At 34.9% G+C, this 23,604-nt stretch overlaps 1 protein-coding gene across 1 annotated transcript; it reads right to left on the reverse strand.

The window, feature by feature from the left end:
• Nucleotides 1–13,984: 13,984 nt before the first annotated feature.
• LOC126056705 (protein Wnt-4) lies at nucleotides 13,985–16,226 on the reverse strand. Its single transcript, XM_049850453.2, has 2 exons — nucleotides 16,102–16,226; nucleotides 13,985–15,613 (listed from the first exon to the last, which is right to left on the reverse strand). The coding sequence occupies exons 1-2, from the start codon at nucleotides 16,212–16,214 to the stop codon at nucleotides 14,665–14,667; spliced, it is 1,062 nt and encodes a 353-aa protein (XP_049706410.2). The 5' UTR covers nucleotides 16,215–16,226; the 3' UTR covers nucleotides 13,985–14,664.
• Between the last annotated feature and the right edge of the window lie 7,378 nt (nucleotides 16,227–23,604).

The following is a 23,604-nucleotide window of genomic DNA, read 5'->3' on the forward strand; positions in this document are numbered from 1 at the left end:
AGAAAAATGCCTTTATAATAATCATACCAACAATTAATCTTAGGACACACACAAAGAACGATAATCGCTTACTCATTTCGCTAAAAATAGAAAAAAGGGCAAAAACTGTGGAACAATTTTAACAAATTAGGCGACAAACTCGCCACTTTTTGAAAGTAAATTATTGTATTTTAGATTGTTTTGTGGGATATTATTGATGCTTGGGGGCGTGGCTCAAGGGATGTGCGTATCTGTCGATATTTCTACTCTTTGTTCGATACAGTTTGTAAGGCAGTTGACAGCTCGTGAATGTCTATACAACCGCTAAACATGAGCCTCCCACGTTGAAAAGTTTGGGGGTGTTTTTCTTTTGAGGGTGACATCTTTATGTGTTTAGTGTTTGCTTTGTGAATAAGAAAGTAAACAGTAAAGGAGATCCATTGACCCATTGACCAAATATATGTACATAAAAGCAGAAGAATTTTTAACTTTATGGAATACTATCCATTTTCCCGCGGTTTCAACCACGTTCCGTCAGAAATTCTACCCGTACCCGGATAAAATATAATCTATATTCCTTGGGAAGAGTGTAGGTAGCTTTCTAAAAGTGACAAAAGTTGTAAAATCGATTTAGTAGTTTTTGAGTTTATCCATTTTAAACAAACAAACAATAAAATATATTTTCTTCTTAATAATATTAGTATAGATCTATTGAACGCTAAAATTTTGCCATATTTTTCATTAAAAGAAATAATAATAATAATAAAAAGTCGATATCGATGTTCCATAAAATTCCTTTCCCAACCTTACTAACCAACAATTTCTAAGATGAAATTCAGACGACCGTCACGAATGGGCAAGCGCAGGTTGTGAGAGGGAACCGGGAAACTATTCTCAAAGAACCTATCTTGTACCTTCTCTATCATCAGGAGTTTGAAAGGGAGGTCAGATGTGAAATAAATTTATTAAAACATCACTGTTCAGAGTGGTTGGTTCATGGAGAACAAAATGACTAGCGGAGGTGTCATAACGGAAAATCTCCTAAGAAAGTAGCGCGCCAAGATGCGAGTCTGCTAAGAACGAGGAACGTTACTGTCTCCGCACTTATACATACACCTTTGGACCCGATAATTTATTGTAATACTAAAAAAAATCGTCGACAGATGTATCAAAGAACCTGAATCCCTCGTTAGTTCAGTCGTTACTAATCCTTTTGGTCATAACCACCTTACGTATTTGCCCTACAAGAAGACGACTGACCTACCTTATGGCATCTCCGCTCATCTTTCATGTCTCCGTGGGTAAGTTCATTATCATCGTGTGGGTTCGAAGCTGCATTCACGCCAAGCCTGAATGAACAATTAAACTGAATTATACAATATAAACATGGCCTTTATTGTTTCAAAGTTATGATGATTCCAAATTAGATTTCTCTGCGACTTGGGGAGTGTAGAATAAGATATAGGAAGTTGTAGTCGTGTTGTTTAAAGCTGTGAGAATTTGCAAGATTGTTCCGAGGCAGTCTGCTACTTTGGGAGTAGGTACATTAAAGATGTACCTATTGTGTTTCTTTTACTTGTATATTCTTACATACTTCGATGAAATTTTAATCTGGGCAAAGAGTATTTAGTAATTTATTTCATCATCATCAGCCTATCGCAGTCCACTGCTGGACATAGGCCTCTCCAAGTGCACGCCACTGAGATCTATTTTCGGCTTCTCGCATCCAGCTCCTGCCAGCCGTCTTGCGCAAGTCATCACTCCACCGTGCCTGAGGACGTCCTACACTACGTTTGCCGAGGCGTAATTTATTTGCAAGCACAAAATACTAAGTGTTTTTTTTTAATTACTTCTTACAAAAATCATATTGACTTGATTTGATGAATGATCGATATTTTTTATTTTAAGAGCATGTTATTTCTTTAAACCTTTTTTGGCCACATTGATTGGCCCCACAATTTCAGCAATAAAACACTCGTAAAAAATATAACTTAAAACATAATGTTTTAAGTCATCGATTGGTCCGTAATCAAATCAGGAACATGGACATTATCCCGAAACATATTTCATAACCATCACCAAAAAGCAAGATGGCGTCGGTTTCGGTACATCATAATAGCGATATCCTGTCCATTGATTGTCAAAAATTAGGAATTTCGGCAATTACGTCTCACCTCCCACGCGATTTGGGTAAAAAAAACATCGCACCCGGCGCATCCAAATTTTCTTAAAAGATCCGACATCTTCTTTTCGTGTGGGATAAGTCATAAGCGTCACCGTTTTTGCCAAAAATGCAGCTGTTAATTCAGGGAACATTCGTTTTTAATAAATACATTATGTATGTCCCTATCACTTAAAAGTTATAGTCTAAATAAATACTTTGCCAACTCATTTAAGCTCCTAGGTTGACTAAATAATTTTACTACTTACTTGGTAACTTATGCGATATAGTTAATTTTAAGTGTGAAGATAACCTTCCTTCATGCCTCAAGTAACCTAAAGTGTTCGTAGTTTTGACATGCTTATAAGAAAATACAAAATAAGATCACTTATTTGTACACCCTTCTGCTGCTACTTATTTTATGTTCTCAACCACGGTATTTTCGTATCGTTTGCGTTTGCCAAACTTTTCTCGCTTCCCGCTCAAACCTTAACCCATAATGTTTCAACACATTTTTTTGTTATTTTTTCCCTTTTGTTACCTTTGTGCGAGCTAGCGCCGGCACGAAAGGATCCTATAAAGTGTTCTAAGGCGTATCCAGCATACTTCGACCGTTACATATTTATTTTTATGTTATTCATTCTTGTCTTGACATGTAAATAAATGATAGATTTTTTTCCAAAACAGTTGTTCAGCGATTTCGCGCTTTCATGGTGGCAAAATGGACATAGGGTCTGTTGGCGGTCAATTATGTTGGTCTAACAATATTTCATAGCGTTGACGGGAATGTTTTAATTTTGTTAAAGAATTTAGGTTGACCATCCTTTGTGTGGCGAGCTCCTTCACTTATGTATTATGAATGAAACCTCAATGGCCTACATAAGGTGAGTATCGATGCGGTGTGCATGGTTCCAAGATTTCATGCTGAATATCAGATTTTTACCTACCAATCTTTAAATAAAAAAAATGTTATGAAAGCGTGTTTATTTATTGAATTAATTATTATTTACCATTCAATCGTTTTTCTAGACTGCTTTCTGCCAAAAGAAATTTTAAATAGGAAACTTAATTTCAAGTGCCTCTAGCTCTCCCAAGGCCACAACTCCAATGAATGAATTCATTTATTGCTTCACTTTTACGTAAAGATAGAAATGGAACTCAATGAAAGTGCTAAGAAACAATACAATTTTATGCTTCCTTGTACCGTAAGAGGCGCCAGTTTCTTACGTAAATTTGGAAAAGAATAGACAGATTATAAACTTGAGGTTTTCAACTGTATTACCGTTGTGTTTCACTAATTATTTAATTACGCCTGTTTTTATGTTGTTCCGTGTTCCTCGTTATTGGGGAATTTTTGAGGAAAGTTGTAAAAGGGTGGAAGTGGAGTTGTATTTCGAGAATCGTCTGGAGTTTGTAGCTTTTTGTTTCTGGAAAATACTGGATTTGAGATAGTTCTGAAAACTGATGAACGTGTTATTGGCAAGTTTTTTTCAATTTTAACTATTTAATTTAATCGGTAACGGTAATAAATGATAAAAGACAAAAGTCAAGAGAAGTACATATATCTAAACCGCTTAAAAGTAATAATTCAATTAAAACCCCAAAATAAAAATCTTAATAATCTGTTAACGAAATCACTTTAAGTTTAATATCTGGTCTACTTTATCATTCAAATCGTCGTGTCAGAAATAACGCTGGTACAGGCGGCCATATTGGATTTGACGATGAAAAATTCTGTACACACACTGGTCTGCAGATAGTGGAGTGATTGAGAAGTGAAATTACGAGATATTTAAGCAAAATATTTGTTTTGCGAGCCACTGAGTAAGGAGCGAATGAAGTGCTCGAAATAATTTTGGAATGGATAAGCTTACATTTCAGTAGAATAATATTACATTCTAGCTGGCCCAACAAACTTCGTATCGTTTAAACCTTCCCTGGACCTCTACGAACATTTCAAAACCAAAATAACCCAAATCGGTCCAGCCATTCTCGAGTTTTAGTGACACTAACGAACAGCAATTCATTTTTATATATAAGATAGAAGATATAGGACAAAGTATATTTCTACGTTGCATTTATTGTAGTCAATTATAATCTATTTTCACGTGTTTTTTTAATAGCAAAATTAGTCAAACTTCATAGTGGTCTAACGTTCACACCTACTGTAAGGTAAGATGTACACACAAAGTTTCAGCCCTTATAAAATTAAGGTCTGACAGTCGCTGGCTCTTGGGCTTATTCTGCTCTTTTCATAATAAAAAAGAGTTTTTATATATCAATTCGCCAGAGCAAGATAAACAGCTTCCTCTGTTAACTCATTTTCAAGTACCTACATACACTCCATGCTCTCTCTTGCCACATATCTTGATACATATCTCGACTGTCATCAGATCAAAATATGTGTTACGCTATATTTTAATTCGGCAAAGGCACTGCAAACATTCTGCCACTGCAACCAACGACATGGATTAATGATATAATTTTAATTGACTTTCGTGCGAATGTCGACCTCGATGGTCAATAAGGAGAAATATTTTTCAAAATTGGGACGAGGTTTATTTATTTAATAACTGGTGAATATTTGCATTTGCACTTGATAACCATCTTTAAAAGTCTACCACTCATCTTTGCCTCCTGACTTACACACAAGATTGAGTATACCTATGTATATAACAAGCTGCTTTTAGCGTTCCTTGTGAAATTATTCTCGTACGCAGAAAAATATATTTAGTATACCGTAAAAGCAAGAAAAAAAAACATTTATTCTACACACAAATGACGCAAGAAACAACAACAGTACCTCGTACACTGTAGACAAGTACTTAACGTGTGTTCTACCATTCATCTTCATACTGATTTATGAGCCCAAACAAACTATTGGCCGTCTAAAAGTTTGCATACGAAACATGAGTAAATAAACATCAAAAACAAAGCCACAAATGATACTATTTAACTTATTTAATTGAAAAGATGTATCATGTATGGGAGTTGACTTAATTAAGGCTGCTAATAGACTTGTTCGATTATAATGAATAGCTCTTGCACCTCGCGGTGCGAACCATCTCATTATTAAAAGGATGTGCGTACTTGATAACTCTTAAGAAGGTTCTAGAATACTGATTAATACTGATTACAGGTAAATTATCAGAAATTGACTGCTCTTTTTAGATAGTTGTTGGACCTGGTTGTAATATGAGATGTTTGAAGCCTCATTAATTAGTGAGGAAGGGAAAATGTGACTCGATACGGCTGTTGGGCTGTTGCTGGCTTTTAATTAAGCTGTTAATGATGATGATTGGTGTTTGTGGTAAGTGGGAGATTAATAATTCAATTATTTTTCATTTCCAGAATCTACGAATGTGTATTTAAAAGTTAACCTTACTAAATAAATGTCTAGAGTTTGGGTAATTGTACAATGGAAACATGTGGTACTCTGATTACACGATCGTACCTATACCGTTATTTATTCAAACCAAAAAACACGAAGGGTGAAATATTCCCATCAGTAGGTACTTCGAGTACTCCATGTAGACGGTTTTGACCAACTTTTGATTTATAAAAATATGCCGATTTTTATTTGTCAAAAATCTACAACACATCCGTTGCAACTAATAACACCCAAAATAGGTAAGTAACAAGCATGAACGCTCGTAATTTCTTAACTAAGCGACACACAAAAAGTCTTATGTTAACCCTCTACAGTTGATTGACAAACACTGTTGCGGTATCAGTGGACTCAACCCGTCCGTGCTGTCAATCCGATCTCGTTGTCACTGTGAAAAAATAACCAACACCAAGATGTTTGTGGTACAAGTTATAAGTTAACTAAGTACTTTGGACGAAGAATTTGCTCATTATATTGCCCCACAATGTTTTAAGAGACCTTTGTATGACTAGAAGCCGTTTCCCGTGGTTTCATATACATCACGAAGACCTGTTTCTTGCAACCGGGTAATAAGTAGCTTATGTTCCAGACTGAATCGGTTCAGTAGTTATGGCGTGGAAGCGCGACAGACAGATAGGGAGACAGATTTAGTTATTTTTTGTATTTAAAATATTAGTAAAGATTTACGAAACATATGTATCTAACCAAACCAAACAAAAAAGCTTTAGATTTACTTAGGTATACATATTCTTGACCCCCGTGGTTCTTCCCCGCCCCGAAGAAATGACCACACTCGGATAAAAATATGTCTAAGGCCAAGTGTTTATTTACATGAGTGTTATTTCGATCTACATATGAGCAATATTACTGCCAGCTTTAATAATAATTCATTCAACAAAGCCTATCATCATGTAGGTTTTTTGCTTAACACATTTCTCTTGCCTTGTACCACAACCCAAAATGTAGTCACTCTACGGGGAGCCAACAAGAAATATGTCGAAACTCGACTAAGTGTTAAATAATACATTAACGTGGTGATACATAATTGAAGAGGTGCCACCATCACGCTGAAGCTTCGAATTTAACCGACCTGCACAGATATGGTATGTGTTTTTACTTCTAAAGCTACATCTGAGATTTGTGAGTTAAGTAACTTTGGTTAAGTAGGAGGATATTTACTTTGTTGATGTCGTTTATTGAAAGGTAATTTTCATAAAAACCAACTATGTAATAAAACTTTATATATTATTTGAAGTTTTGAATTTCAGGTTTACATTTGGCTACTAGTTACGTCTACAAGGAACTATTTCTCGCAAACGGGATAAAAAGTATCCTATGTCTTTTCTAAGGCCTAAGCCCGACAGACAAATAGACAGATATGATCTTTGAACTATTAAAGTATACCTTAAACGTACAGGAAAAACTTCTCTGTCATTCAGAATTTGATTAACCAGCAATTATCGATTGTTACCTATGATTTTAAAATGTTATGGAAGAAATAACCTACTGTAATAATTATAATGTCAATTATTTAGTTCCTTCGCGTTTACCAAATGATTTCTCGACGAATAATTTCTTAATACACTGAGGAATTTTATAATTACTATCGATCTCGGATCTGGCTTGTTAAGATCTTACTTTATCAATATCGTTTTAATCATTGAAACTGGTAAATTGTTATTTACGATCAGACACACTTATTTTTGTATTAAATGTTCAGTCTATTTTATATTGATTTGTAGTCATTTTTAGATTGGTACTTAAGAAAATGAAAAAAGTCGTGGTGGCCTAGTGGGTAAAGGACCAACCTCTCAAGTATGAGGGCGTGGGTTCGATCCCAGGTCAGGCAAGTACCAATGCAACTTTTCTAAGTTTGTATGTACTTTCTAAGTATATCTTAGACACCATTGGCTGTGTTTCGGATGGCACGTTAAACTGTAGGTCCCGGCTGTCATTGAACATCCTTGGCAGTCGTTACGGGTAGTCAGAAGCCAGTAAGTCTGACACCAGTCTAACCAAGGGGTATCGGGTTGCCCGGGCAACTGGGTTGAGGAGGTCAAATAGGCAGTCGCTTCTTGTAAAGCACTGGTACTCAGCTGAATCCGGTTAGACTGGAAGCCGACCCCAACATGATTGGGAAAAGGCTCGGAGGATGATGACTTAAGAAAATGACTGTTAATTGATGTAGATACTTTGAATATATATTCGATTTGTGTATCTAAACCATTGTGAGGTAGACATGCAGTGACTTTAAACTCTAAATACAACATCTCAAATATTACGTATGTACATTATAATGCCTTTTAAAATTCAGTTTCATTGATTTTACAGTAAAAGAGCAGTAAATGTACAGAAACATAGTAATTATCAGCAACATAATTAGCAATCAAACTTCACTAACTAAGGTAATTTTGATCCTGTATGGTAATTTTTTCCCCCAAACTGATCATAGCAATTTGAAAAACGTACCTATACTTATATATTTTGACGTCATCAAAAAACATTTCACTCTCAACAGTATCTACGTAAAACGAGTCCAAAATCTATCCATCAAATAAATAAATAACAACAATTACCAACCCCGACCAATGAAGAGATTAAAAATTATTAACAAAGCGAGCTGGGACCAGTTGAACGCCATTCCTGATTATGTACGGACATCAACCGTGGTGCGTCTTAATTAAATAATCAAAAGTGTGTGCCCTTAATACTGGGATCTGTATATGCTAATGACTTTTGTATTTATGGTACAGGCCTAGTTTTTGAGGTGAGATGACTTTGGGAGGTGGTTGAAAATGTGGTTAAATGTCTGCTTGATACTTTGCAAAATTTGTCCTTCTACAGTTCGTGAAAATTATCTTTCTGAAGTTAGCGATAGGACGCCACAAACATGCTCAGTAGTGTTTGATAAATAAATCTTTTGACGAATATGAAGTAAATAGTAGCCACCTTAAGATGAGCAAAGCTATGCAAATATATCATATATCTATCTATATCTAGAAACAAATGCGCGAGGAGGTGATGGTCAAATACGAAGTTAATTCGCGCAAACTGTTTAAAATAAATGGTGATAAAGTTTGAATTCCTAAGTAATAGAGGTGGTACATGACCGTAGAAGCTTCTAAATACACATTGAATATGTATTCAAACAGCGTCATCTCAAGACAGCTATTTACAGAATAATGAACTACTAAACTGTCTGCAGATAATATTAATATTTATAAACATCTATACCTTGACAGGAACACCCAAACCTTCACAATACTTTCAATTACTCCATTTGGTTCTCCAAGCCTTTGCAATAATAACTGACACAAAAAACTGGTAACATATCTATTAGTCTTTCACAATATACATTAGAACGCAATCCCCTTTGTCCGTCAAGCATAGCACGCGCGAATGCCCACGAATGACGACGTAACTGTAAATTTTGTCGCAAACAAAATACTTCACATTTATTGATCCTAATACCATTGTACAGGGATTTAGATCTGTCCATTGAAAAAGCAGGTAACTGATACTCGAGGTATGTAAGTATAGATTTTTTAGTTAAGCCCTTATACGTATAATTGGTAGCATTCGCTTTGGTGAGGGATGATGTTAATCTTTTGTGATCTCTGCACAGTCAAGAGATTCTTGACTGTTTGTTGATGTTTTTGAGAAATAAATGACGGTTAGACGGAATGTTGTGAACTAATGGGCTACATGAAGCGTAGGAAAATCCATATATTTACAAAGTATGTATAGTGTTGTATTGAGTGAAGATAGTAGTAGGTACAATTTGAGGACCTAACTTGACAAGCCTGTGCCATACAGCAGATTAAGCTGTCGGACGATAGATGATTCAATCCGGTGGTTGACTGACAGTTTATTATGAGTATCTGCCTTGATAATGTGCGCACTTTCATTAAAAACTTACTATCAGCCGACTTAAAGTGTGCAGTAGCTGAAGCGTTGACAGCAGTACTGCAGTAAAAAGAGCACTCTGCATTATACTATGATGAATACTTACCACGCTACCCAGAAATGGTCGGAAACATTGTCAAGGGTCTTCAAGACATTCAAGTTTGAACAAGTGTGAAAAAATCTCATACATAATTAACCTCTTTTTAAAACCCTTCCGCCCAAAAATCTGAAAGACACCATTTTCCGTTCGACTGCTTTCCAAAAGTTAACAAAACGAAGTCCAGGAGTCTGTGTGAGGCAACTGTTTCTAATTACGTCTTCTTGCGTTGTTATTGTTATATTTTTACTAAATGCTGTGTAATAATAGCTTCTGCATATAATCCTTTAAAAGGTGGTTAAGTAGCTAGTTATTCTTTAAAGTGATTCTTGTAATAAATGCGCTCAATTATGCGTACATTATTTGCGATCATTAAGCCTTTAATACGACATTTGTTCGGCGGTGGGTGGTTAAGCTAGGGATGTTTTTCAGCTGAGGATTTGCTGGTTTTTAGCTGTATATAGATGCTTTATAAGCCTGGAGTTTCTGAGTGTTTTAATTAGAATCAGTACTGTTAAGTACATGTACCGTTCTCTGCTTTGCAACCTGCCAAAGGTTTTCATTACATACAGGTTGAATATTGACCATCAATGCTAGGTATACTAAGAGTAATAGTAGGATCATTACTTTAAATAAATTAAGAGTTTTTTTAATTATCGTGTATGAGAGAAAAAAAGCAAAGATCCAGATGAATTGAGAACCTCCTCTTTTTTACGAAGTCGGTTAAAATAATGTATCTTTATTCATATCATGGAACAGACTCTATACATAAAATACTATGCTGTCTGGATAAAAATAACTTTATCCCAGTTAATTTATTAGCCCTTTACTTGATCGCAGTTAGTTCTAAAGTAATTATTTATTTAAAGCGAGATTTTTATCGCTAAAGTGACTTCAATCGTGATAATATTTAGCCTCGTTACTTTATGCTAGATTGTAATTTATAAACTTAGTTCTTAGGACATACTTCACGGGACTTTGAGACTTTGATAAACGACTTATAAATGTTTACCCAACGAAGGTGGTAAGTATTTAAAATCAAAGTTTTTGTGTAGGTACCTAACTTTACCTAAAGTACATAGCTGTGTTATTTTACTGCTTAAAATAGAAAATAAAAACTCTTTTAACTTCTTTAAAAAAGGGGAACTAAATATTTTTTTATTGGAGGTGTACTAGTGTCCTTTAAACTAATTTTGTAGGTACTATGTATGGCACTCACTTACAGGTTTTTTTAAGATCACTTGAAACTCGTCAACTTATCTGCCAAAAATTTAACTTCACACTTCAATTGTTGAACAAACGATTAAAATCAGCAATATACAAGTACCTATACCATAAAATACCGTAGGGACCTAAATGCGTACCTACTAACCTTCAATCGCCAAAACTTTATCTACAAACAAAAAACGCTCACTAGTGAAGTGACGCGTATAACACGATATGCATAATATAGCATTATTTAACATTAATTAATTAACAGATCCCACATAACAGACGGTTTGACAAAACAACAAGTAAAGCATTTTACGTCTTCATACGGTATCGACAGCCACATCTGGTTAAGCTAACATTAATAATTTAACTTGACACTTGATTTCCCTTCGCTTTTTTAGATATAGGGTGTTTTTATTTTGTAGGTGATGTGTGTGACATTTTTATTGAAGCTTTAAGTTTTGTTGAAATAAAAATAGTTTTATAGATAGGATTGATAATCTTGTGCCTAGCCCAAGCCTTTAGATACTTAAATGTTTACAAGGCTGTAACTAATTCGATGAGGCACACAATTCAATTTCTATACTACATTCGTTTATTTTATGAGTATTGGCCAAACGGCACAGTTTTTCAATCACAAATAACTCAGTTCATTAAAATATTTTAAGCTCCAAAACTCATTCACACGAAATCATGCAATTTTTTTCATCATAAACCATCAAACAATCAATTAAACTGCCATACATAATAATTTCTTTAAGACACGACAGCGTTCCCATATTCAATAATAAACTTTTTAATATTAACAATAATAATTCATTCAGTTAATAATAAATAAAAACTGGGCACATATTAAAACGTCGACTGAATATTACATTAAGCTGTAAAAAGTTTTGTTTAATGGCCGGTAATTGGTCGGAGTAACATAATTTTTATTGGTATTGTCTCGGCTAGGTAACGATCGCTCTTACTATTGGAACTCGAAGAGACATTCTTCCAAAAACGTTGTGTAAAAATTATGAGTACATCGAGTAAGAACTGAAAATATGGATGTCCATGAATTTCATAAACCGTTTTTAAAAATTATTATTTTAATCTATGTCAATTTATTGTCTTGCAGTAGTTTTTTCTTAGTAAGATTTCGTAAAAAACTTGCTCTTGTCCTCTTCTGCACTTGTCTTTTCGTAATAGTAAGAAAAGCACCAAAATTAAGATATTTTAAATATGTAGTGAGATATACGTAAATGTACATAAGTACCTATGTGCAAAAACATTTAGTTTTGTGGAATCGTTTTTTTTTACTGAATTTGGATTATGAAGTTCACTTAAAATTATAGTAGTAACTGAATCTGAGTGAGTCACGTTCGACTTAAACCACTAGTAAGGGCAAACCTCGCTTCGGGTCAATAAATAAATAAATCTCAAAGCTGCCGTTTTTTAGCTTATTTTTCATTAATATCGTAATTATGTGAGTTGGCATCGAAAACAAACCGCAATTTTGTGGCCGGCCTTAATGGTTTAGGGGTCAATTATAGGCGTTATAATAATAATGTTGTGCGATCTTTTAGACTTAATACGTATCCGTGTTAGTCATTCATTTGATTGTGGATGATTTTATTTAAATTCTGCTTCATTTTTGAGCCGATCGCATTCTTTAGGCGTTGTACGGGAAAAGTGACGTCATTGTACTTATGTATTTTTTTTTATCTTGATTATATTTTTATTCGTAGGTACTTATACTTACTCCGTGATGTTAATTGTGGAATTTAATAGATAATAGGTTTATTTTTTTATGTTACTGTAATTTTTAAACATAGTTAGTTAGTTACAGCCTATTTATCGTCCCACTGCTGGGCTGCGGCCTCCTCTCACACGGAGAAGGATTGAGCATTGATTTTTAAACATGGAATACTCAAATGCTGCAAATGAAAAAAATCACATGGCTTGAGTGCAGTAGGCGATGACCTATTTAAACTAAAAGATTAAGATTATCAAAATTCAAAAGTTGACTGTGTAAAAATAACACCCTTTATTTATATAAAGACGTGACATTTCAAATATTGTGTTGTGGTCAGTATAAAGGTGAAATTTATTTTGTTCGCGCTCCCTCAGTTGCGAGCCGAACGTGTCTTGTAGCATCATTCACGACCCACTGACTCGATAGTCGATAGCGACTGCCTTCGATATCGATAATTTATTTCATATTGGTTACGCACATCACTAATGACTGTTGTGTTTGTGTGAGTTCGTCCTTTTGAAGTTGATATGCATTTCAGTATTGAATTGTATAAAAAATTTAATGGGTATTTTAATGTATCGTAATAAGCAGTGGAGAAGATTCCTGTATCTAGCACATTGCTAGGTATATAATAAGTTAATTAAAAATAAATTGGTGACAGTGGTTACAGAACTAATGCGAAATTCTTCGCTAAAGTCTTTAAATCATAAAAAATATATTTATTAGCCGATCACCACCCATATAATTTTTCAGTTTTTTTTTTACATTAAGTTTTTAATCAACGAATGAATTTATCAAGTTGATCGTACGAAGATTTCCACGCATATAATATTTCGCGATCGACATGCGTTGAACCGATGTTATCGATGCATCAGGATTCCATCGCGGTGAAATTATGAATAACGCATCAACTCAAACATGTTTGAATCTGAGGAATTTTACAATAAAACTTGAGTTTTTAACGGTTGTTTTAATTCATTTAGATATGAGATAAATTACCTTTTTCAAAATATACTTATAAAATATACGTACCTCAGTAATTTTTCAAATGATCACTAAAACTGAACATTTTAATTCCTCATAAGACTGCAACGCCATACTAGCAATATCAAACTTTTTGTAACAGCGCCATCTATACGACTGCTATTGAACAGCTGCTGGGACAGCGCCATCTCACGTAATGTTCGAAATTTAATGCGGCGATAAGACAGTTGCTAAGGCTTACATTTGATTTATTACGCAAGTGGCCGATAGAGGGCACATAAGATTCAAAAGTTCTTAGTAATACCATCAGGTGGCGTTCTCAAAAAAAAATGATAAGTTGAGAAGAATGCGAACGTAGGTGTTCCCAAAAAGTGAGAAAGGACCTATTATAGGTTCAGAACCATTGAACCATCATAATATAATAAAATGTAGGAATAATGAAAGTAGTACACACCTGTAGGTAGTGTCTCAAAAATAAAACCACATCTATTTAAATTAATTTAATTAATCATTCCATATTCCATTGTCTTGAACTACCTAACTTAAAGCGTTCAGCTTATATCACAGCATTATCGACCATTATCTAGCAGCGGTTTCACACTAGGGGATTTTTCGTTCGATATTTCAGAGCGATAAAGGTGGTTGGAGCATAAAATTGACAACAACAGCCACAAATGATGACAAGGAAAAACCGCGCGATAAAATCTACTAGTCTAAAAGCACTGCTAGATGGCACTCCTTTATCCCAGGCCGTATCACATTCAATTTTATCTCTAAACAAATACATAAGCAATTAAATATTGAAATAAGTATGCTTTACAAGTTCATTAGCGATTGTAACAATATTCTACCAGTTTTAAGTAGAAAATATCTATCTACACAGGAAACAAAAAATGATAATTTACCGGCATAAAATAGAACATTTGTGAGCTAATTTTCCTCATAATTAAGCCAAAGATACTATTCCAACAAATGTGTTTCGGTTACCTAATTAGTACTGAAGTACCAATACACAGTTTGCTTCGCAGACGTAAAGCAGAAAATAGAGCCAATGAAACGAACACTCCACAAAATCCACATTAAAATTTGAACCATAAGCTACACGCAAGAAGGTTGAAATCTGATCAACTAGAAAGGCTGTAAAGGAGCTTCCAATATTTGCAACATTTCTTATAAATACTAAGATAAGGCACTAACGTTCACTTGCAAGTATACTCATCGACTTCTTCAACACAAGTATCGCATTGCACGAAGCAACAATTAACCATTCTACATCTGCACCTAGAACTCACTTGTTTCTTGCTAGTTATAATGCCCCTACCACAACACAAAGTCGCACAATTATGTCTGTCTTTGCACACCCTTCCTTTAGTACTGACACATAAGTTCGGCGTCCTCTGCAAGTATACCAAATTCTTCCTTTCAATCTTCATCTTGTTCCTCACTTTTGGCGCAATAGCCCTTTTCGTTGTGTAGTTCATCAATTTCTTCTTTGTGGCGTGATGGTAATGTTTCTTCAGTAACCCCATGGCCGAGTTAAAAGGGCCCAATCGTTTCCAACAAGTCTTTGTAGTACAAGAACCAGAAAATCCATGGCATTTGCAAACTTCTTTTAGTTGCTCTCCTATAGAATCCACACCTACAATGACATCTTGTTTTAGAATTTCAGCAATCTGATCGTTGCCAGCATGTTTAAAGTCTAAGAAGTTTCTAGTCAATCTTTTGCCATGTCTGAAGTCGTCTCCACATCCTGCCATTTTCCAGGTATTATTTTTTCCAAAGTTTCCCGGACAGGAGCATGAAGAAAGATCCCCTGAAGCACATGCTTTAGCTACTGAGTGAGCTAACGAAGCTGCCATTAACGCATGAACGAACGCAGTCTCTCTGAAGATTTTATTGAATATACTCCTTTTAGGTTTTCTGTTGAAGATGAGGGAACAGTTCCATCTATCGTATTGGAAGGTTTCTTCGCAAGCTGTGATGGCTTGTTCTTTAGCGATGTTCAATACGTTGGAGAGACCGCTGTCCCGATCACACATTCTTGTTTGCCGTTTTGAAGCTCTGATCAACTTGCATGCGCCAGGGTATACTTCGTGAGTCCGGTCAGTGAAGAGGGCTCCAATTGTTTTTTGAAGTATGGGCTGAGATCTGAGGAATATAAACGATTTCATGTTAATACAGTTTGAAAACATTTTCAATCTTGTATCAGAAAATAATAATAGTCTTAGCAGCCAAGTATTCGTCGAATTTCTTCCAGCCTGCTTAGTATAATTATAATTACTTCCCTTGAATCCATTTTCCCGTAGGAATAGGCTATTTACGAAAAACGTTTATACTGTTTCTAAGGCTTTCAGAGGTACTGTATAGGAATTCGTTAATATTGTAAGTAAAGTTCTATGTCTAACATAAATGATTCAATTGAATCGTTCAGAGTAATTACTTTCCAACTTTTTCTAGCTTTGTTCTTACAAAAGAGGCTCAGAATCAGATGATTAAACAAATTAATTGGTAGAGCATATTTTGTACCTAATTCAGTCATCAGTCTAACAACATGAGTAGTTACTCGAACTATACATTCCCATTCGCATCAAACTTTAACTTTTCTACTACCTCAGATAAAATCCAAAAAAACTCACCCTTCAACAATCTTAGAAGCGAAAATAGAAACAGCACATAACAATAACAAATTAAATATACAATAACTAAACATTGTTAAGATCTTTACAATCACATGATCACCTTTTGTCATCCACTAGAAAACTTCAAATGACTCGGCACACAATTCGAGGCGTCGCGTCGCTTTATCAGAAAAGGGTGGGTCTCCCAAAAATGGTAATGACAAACTAAGAAATCAGTCTGTGTTTGCTGGTTGTACAAATATTGAACCGAGTCATAGTTTTGAACTTGTCTAAATAGGTACAGGTAACCTGGTTTCCGTCTGCGGTTTATTGGATTGCTGATAAAGGGTTACGTCTGCTCTTTGAAGGTTCAAGGTGTTATAAAACCTTGAGACAATTGTAGCAGTGTTACGACTGTTACGGAATATAATCAGTACTACCTAATCCCGAAAAATATTGCCCGGAGTTCAGTAACTAAGTTAATAAGTTCGATTATCAACGTTCGATGAAGAGTCCGTCACTGCTTGCTCAATACACTATTCTAACCAGCAGTTTCACTTACGTCCCGTAGAAACTACTCCTCGCACCCAGATATAAAGTAGCTGTCGCCTCAGTAAATGGGCTACCTAATAATGAAAGATCTTTTCACATTAGTCTAGAGTTCCGCAGATTAGCGCGTTCAAACTCCTTAACTTTAAAACCTAAGTATAGATTTATAACATAGTCGTTCATCTAATATCTAATCCAGTAATCTACAAAACAAATTAAACAAAAACTTCTTCCTTCAGCTAGAATTCTAATCTCCTAATCAAATATTCATTAAAAATCAACGAGTTTTCCAATCGGCGTACATTCTATTTTCTCTGCACTTTCAGTTCATTAAGTAAAGTGAATAAAAAAGCACTATTGGTTTGTAGAGAGACTGAGTGAGTGAGACTGGGTGATTATTTCCGGGCACGCTTACAATTTGCCGGGAGCTGGTAAAATCGTATCTGCGTGGTCTGCATTATAAACGGCTGCATCTGTAAAGGTGTATCCAGACCTCGGGGAACAAAATGACTAGCGGAGATGCCATAATGCAAAATATCCTAAGGAAGTAACGTGCTAAAATGTTTGTAATTCCACCATCGTACGCCTTCTTTAGAACCCGCCATTTTTTTTCAAAACCAAATCACGAATCAATAAAGACCAATTCGTTCTTCGTTAGCTTATTAGTAACTGATCGGTTTGGTCACGCCTACCGTACGTTGCTAGAACTACAAGAAGATGCCTAACCTACCTGCTTTATGCTGTCTCTACTCAACTTCCTACGTGATCAAATCATAGCAAGGCATGCGCCACGAAAAGTTCACACCATGACACCGCTTGAGGCATGCGTGTTGAAATTGAAATATTCGACCAACACAAATGCTCGGTTCAACCACCGTTCGCGGCGCGTGCCTCGCAAAGTCTCGTAATGGCTTTAAGAGAATGCTAAACATTCATTTGGCTTGTATTCACGGTACAAATTAGTTTGATAAATGCGAAATGAAGTGGGTTTGTCTTGCTGGTATATGTTTGAAAGATGGGTTTTAATGAGATATATAATGACGCCTTTGAAATTGCATCTTGATGCCTTCTGGAGATTGCTTATTGTTAGGTTAGGATGCAAGAGATAACTCTCTTTCCAATAACTTCAGTAAGTTATAGATAGGCTAAATATAATGCGTATAATAATGTTAGTATCCTTCTCATCTCAATCCATCAGTTGTCTGGAAGATAGCTCTTAGTGAGAAGACCACCCATCCCATTATTTCACCTACTTATCTAAAAGAACAAAAAAATATGTACCTAATGAAGTGTATCTATCTATCTAGTCATAGGAAATTGTAGCTGCATCGTTTACCTGATTTGAAAATAAAACTTTCCTATAACTTTGTAAGCGAGATGCTCAAAAATTCAAATGTTCAAAGATTTTCAACGAAGTCATTTAAAACCGTAACACGATCCCTCATCGATTGCCGATAAGTTGTAACTCGGCTGGCGAGTGCAGTCTGGCTTAATAGACTTAACACGTATCGACAGGTTATTATCTAGGTCATGTGCAACTGTATGCATTTTCACCTCGATAATTTATCATTTCTGATTTATATTTTTCAGTATTTCTGGGACATATTTATTTACCTAATAGACATTTATGTTTTTTTTTTACTATGACAAGTGAAAACTTGCTAATTACATATAGTAATTTCTTATTTAAGTTAAAGTCCAGTTAGCTAAGAGCACTTTGTCACTGACAGATTTCCCTCTCGGTTTTTCCAGCGAAGCTCGGTTCTTATCCAGTTAGCCAAAAGCAATCTACCACTAGCAGATTTCCTGGTCGGGATTCTGCACGGCAACGCTTGTTCTTAAGGGCGGTGTCGCGCGTAACGTAAGTATAGCTCTTGAAAATAGAGAGAGAATTCAAGAATGATGACAGATGTTAGAATGAACAGACTCTTCATACCGTCTTTTCATGACTCAACCCATCATTAAAAGATACATTGACACTTTTTATGCACTTTAACATCCCCCTTTAAAAAGGGTTCAAAGTCTTTTATAAAAGTTCACTATACATACATATATAGTTCCAAGTTAACATTAACAGAATGTTGTCTAGCTAGAATTTAGCTTCCCTCCGCGGAACGCTGAGTGCAAGCTAGCATTGTCGGTACGAACGCTAGAATTTTATTGGATGCGGTATTATTGAAAACAACAATAGAAATTGCTACATTAGCGGAATTTTATCGAATGGCTACTATTTTTGTCCTGAGGACAATTTCAGTTCTGGGTAAAGCTATTTGGGATGTTTCTGATTCTTAACTCGATTATATCGTGTGAGAAATCTGATGGTGATAAAAATGGTATTTCATCGTAATTGTTAATATGTATTTGTTATTTAATACAGATTATATGCATTTTTTCGCCCTACTTTCATATGTATAACTTAAGTCTTCACTCGATGTAGGAGCACATTATTAACTGGGACCACTGGATTTATATTTTCTTCCATCATTCATAAAAAAACTACACTACTTCTAAAAGTCACATCGCTACTACTTCATTTATGCAAGTTTCCACCAGTTCAACAAAAACCTCTCTATTAGCCTTCATAATATAAAAGTTTTCATAAAATATTGTCACCAAACTACCTCTTCACATGCACTGGTCGCGACATCGGTCGTCGGTCGCCGACTCGCGGTCGATACTTAGAGCATCTATAACTGGAACCGCCTTGAGCACAAGTCTCTGTGCGAAAAAGACTGCTAATTAAAGTGCGGGGAGTGAGACAAATAGTGACAAAAAGAAAAACAATTATATTCGCAAGACCACGTACATGATAGGTACATAAGGAGAGAAACAATAACAAAAGAGGGAGAAAAAGCAAAAATAACTCACATAAAACAAAAATTTGCCTAAAAATACTAGGAGTCGGAAATTTTCTCTGCGGTAATATCTAGCTCAATTAACAGTAGTTTATCACATCGTTATGCTTGTGACCGACTTAAGGCATAAACTTAACGCACGTATGCACAATGTGGCGGGCACTGGGACTGGAATAATAACGGCGTTTCCAGTTAATTCAATGCTCCAAATGTCGATGGCACTCAGTACGGTACGATAGCGTTCCGTCTGCCCGACCTTTATACTCGAGCTTTTGTTTACAACTTGTTACGTTTAATAACTGAGCATAAAACTTTATGATTTCGTTATAAAAGTGGAACGTATGCTGATATTTTATATGGTGATGGAATACGTAATCGTGAGGTTATGAAAAATATATTAGGCCACATATTTACCTTATGTTTATTCTAAATGCTGTTGAAGGATATTTGGAATATAGCACGACAGATAGCTACTTCGTGAGACTGATATTAGAATAGTTGGCAAACTCACTGAAAGTTGTAACTACTTCTATAGGTATGCAGATTTTTTGCGTGTTTAGGAGGAGCAAAAGTGCGTTCGAATATTATTTGGAGTTTTTTTTTCACACATAATCCGACAAGACAAAATAAAAATACAATCTCTCCTAAACGATTTCTAGATATCATCCAGTCTCCTACAAGTAAATGTACTCCCAGACGTTCAAAAATAAAAAGCAAGCGGAATCGTTGAAAGGCGAATATCGCATTATACCTACTAAGTATACAGTGCAATTGCACACGGACGTCAAACCGTAGTTTTTGTAGCGCGGTCGTCGGTCGCAGGTCGCAGATCGATAGCAGCCAGCGTTGTATGTGGACCACGTTAATGTTCTTCTTGTCTTTTAATCTCTGTTTTACTCAGATTTTTTTTGAACTGAACAATTATTTCAACAGTTAATAGTGAATAAAAAATATGTTGAGAAATAAAAAATAATTTCATGACACTATACAGCCTCTTACAAAAAAACTGGACCATAGTTTTCACACATTTTATTACTATTTACCAGCATAAGACAAAAAGATCAAACCCTTTTGCATACGCAACAATCACATCATATTATTTTAAACTGCTAATATTGCATTTAATCAAGATTACCAATTTAAAACACAACACTTCATCTCCCTAATCAGACTCCTTCATCCAAATCCCCTAGATACACAGCATAGCTAAATAACAACACAATTTGCACCCCATATCCGCGACAAATGCACACGAACGATTTTACATCCTCGCTCGGTCGTTGGTCGCGCTCGATCGATAGCGACCGGCGAGACGCGCCACAGACGACTGATAACATTCGTCTGTCCGCCCCTTTATAATTGAGCTTTTGTTTACATCTGCTGGTGTTTGGTTTTGGGATTATTGCTAGTATTTTGAATGAAGATATTGGTAGTGATATTTGTGTGATTCCTACAAATATTGTGAATTTGAATGTTTTTGGGTATGTTTCGATATCTGTGAATAATATAATTAATGGAAAGCTACGGAATAGATTTTGATGAAATTTGTCTTGTCTGTCTGAATGTTCTCTAATTTTCAGATATCACCTATAAAACAAAAAATACATAGTTTAAAGACCAAATTCTTGCTACATTCCAATGCACTTCACTACATAACAGCTGAGCTACTACTCACAACTCTCAAGTGCATGAAATATGATACAAACAATTTCAATATCCGCGACAAATAAATGCAGACAGACATAGTTTCATCCGGTGACTGCACGCGGTCGATATCGGTGCATTCGCGGAGTTACGGAAACTGTACTATCGGATTTACTGTTGATATATGAACTTCTTGGTGAAAAGTTAAAGATATTTCCTACATGTTTTTAAAAGTGTATTCAAAATTATTTATACAGATGGATAAACAAAACTATTCTGTTAAAATAAAATTGTGAAACTTATGAATCTCTTAGGTATTACTAAGGTAGTACTGATTTCGGTAAGTTTCTTGAAATCATAGTACCGTAAATAGTCATAAAGACATATGTACAGTTAAAATGTTTTTTTAATGTCTATACTTATATTATAAAGATGAATAATTTGTTTGGTTGTATGTTATGTTTCTTTGTTTCAACGCGCTTATATCAGGAAGTACTGAACCGATTTAAAAAATGATTCAAAGCCTGTTTATGGGCTATTCTTATTCCTTCACAAAAAGTATAGTTGCCACGAAATACAGCTACCACGGTAAACAACTAATAAAACTAAATACTAAAATAAAACTGGCAGAAACTAGTACTTACAGCAAAAATATTAACAAAATAAAAAGTATATACCAAAAACAAAATCTCTTCCATCATTAGTTGTTTGATCCGCCCTAGATTGCAACATAAAGCGTGTAACGGAACCGGTACGATCGGATTTAAAGTTAGCACACAAACTGACAAACTTGTTTGTTAGTTGGCGTTTTTGTTTGTAGACCGATGTTATCGAAAATAGCTTTAAAAGTTTGTGAAATGTTTGTTTTGATTACACAAGGGGTTACGATGGTTATACGTTCAGTAAATATAAAAATACCTTTTGATTTGGAATATCGCATCTCTATATAAAAAATCGAATGGAGGAATATATGTAAGATGTGGGTCGCTTGCTGAGCAAAATCACACTTTTATTATAAAACACAAATAAGATCCTACTCCACATATTAATGAAGAAAATAGCAATCATAGTATGATTATTTTCATGGTTTTGTAAAGTAGTAAGTTTCATTATGAAAAATAACAATCACTAACCCTTCCTCTTGGTTCTTTTTATCATAATATGGAGCCTAAAATTCAGACACATTATCAAAATAGTAGGTACATACTAACGTAACGTATTATATAAAATCAATCACTACTCAAACATGTACACACACATATCTCAATTTCTAATTAAATTCAAGTAGCGACCACATCAAACAGAGGGTACTTACGGCTAATTTATATTAGTGAACAATGTAGCCAAATGAGAGCAGCCGTTAGCCACAACATCAATGACCCAGCGCCGATTAAGTGCCACAGTGTGAAAACAACAGAAGTACAATACAGGTGATAAAAATGATTCTGTTTAAAGTTATGAAAAAAAAATTCACTGTGGTATAAGTTTAGAAGTAACAAACATAATAACCTCATAGCATAGTTAAAATTGATTTCATTTTGATTTAGTGCACTGTGCACAGTCTGGATTAATGCACTGGATGAACAGTAGCTTCTTTGGCTTGGAAGGTAGTTTTCTGTCCAAGTTCATGGACGACATGATACCGTGGTAGTGAGAATGTCATGGTAAAGAGAAAGTAACAAAACCAATTTGTCTTAACACTAGCTATAAAATTGTTATTTTTCCTTTTTCATGCCTCAGACAGCTCAAGCAATTAATAACGATGAAAGGAATATTTATCGAAGAAAACAGTTTTAACTTGTCAGTCACCAGTAAGCTATTTTGTTTTTCTTACGCCCTTTTCCCCCGTTTTAGGAAACTTCAAACTTCATGATATATATCAAAAATACACTTAATTTTTACTTAGTCATTGTACATGAAAACTGCAAACATTAGAATGCAGACAGAAATCCTTCAGGACAAACTTTTAAACATCAATAATAATTGATCTGAGCACACGACATATTCAATTTAGAAATTGCTCGAAGTTAAATTACTGCTCGTATTAGATACTGTTACACGTGTCACATTAGGGCAAGTATAGACTTTTTCAAACCTGTCTGGTATCCTTTTACTTTTTGAAACCAATATTTAGATCGTAGAGTTATCCTTTTGTTACAGTAATAAGATTTTTGTAGAACCTCTTTACAATGAAAATCGTAATGGGAGTTTTTATTAGTTTTCTTGAATATTCTATTATGTTGTGATATAGAAAGACTGAAAAACTAAAATGTATAAGTCTTGACTTATTGCTAGCAATTTTCACTTAGTATGTATTTAGTTTTTCCTTTGTTTGAGGTTAACGCTCTTAAATAGAAATTGATAAGAAACATAGTTAGTTAGTTAGCACGTTAGTTTATCTTAAAAAAAACTTCTTACTTTGATAATTGAACGTAAAAATTCAGAGCAAACCTTAATTTTCATAAAACAGCTT

The sequence above is a fragment of the Helicoverpa armigera genome, chromosome 6 (assembly GCF_030705265.1).
Source record: "Helicoverpa armigera isolate CAAS_96S chromosome 6, ASM3070526v1, whole genome shotgun sequence".
Classification (NCBI taxonomy): domain Eukaryota; kingdom Metazoa; phylum Arthropoda; class Insecta; order Lepidoptera; family Noctuidae; genus Helicoverpa; species Helicoverpa armigera.

Coding starts and splice junctions, on each gene's coding strand:
- LOC126056705 (XM_049850453.2), bottom strand. CDS start 16,214: ATGACAAAAGGTGATCATGTGATTGTAAAGATCTTAACAATGTTTAGT. Junction 15,614..16,101: donor GCTTCTAAGATTGTTGAAGG/GTGAGTTTTTTT, acceptor TATATTCCTCAG/ATCTCAGCCCATACTTCAAA.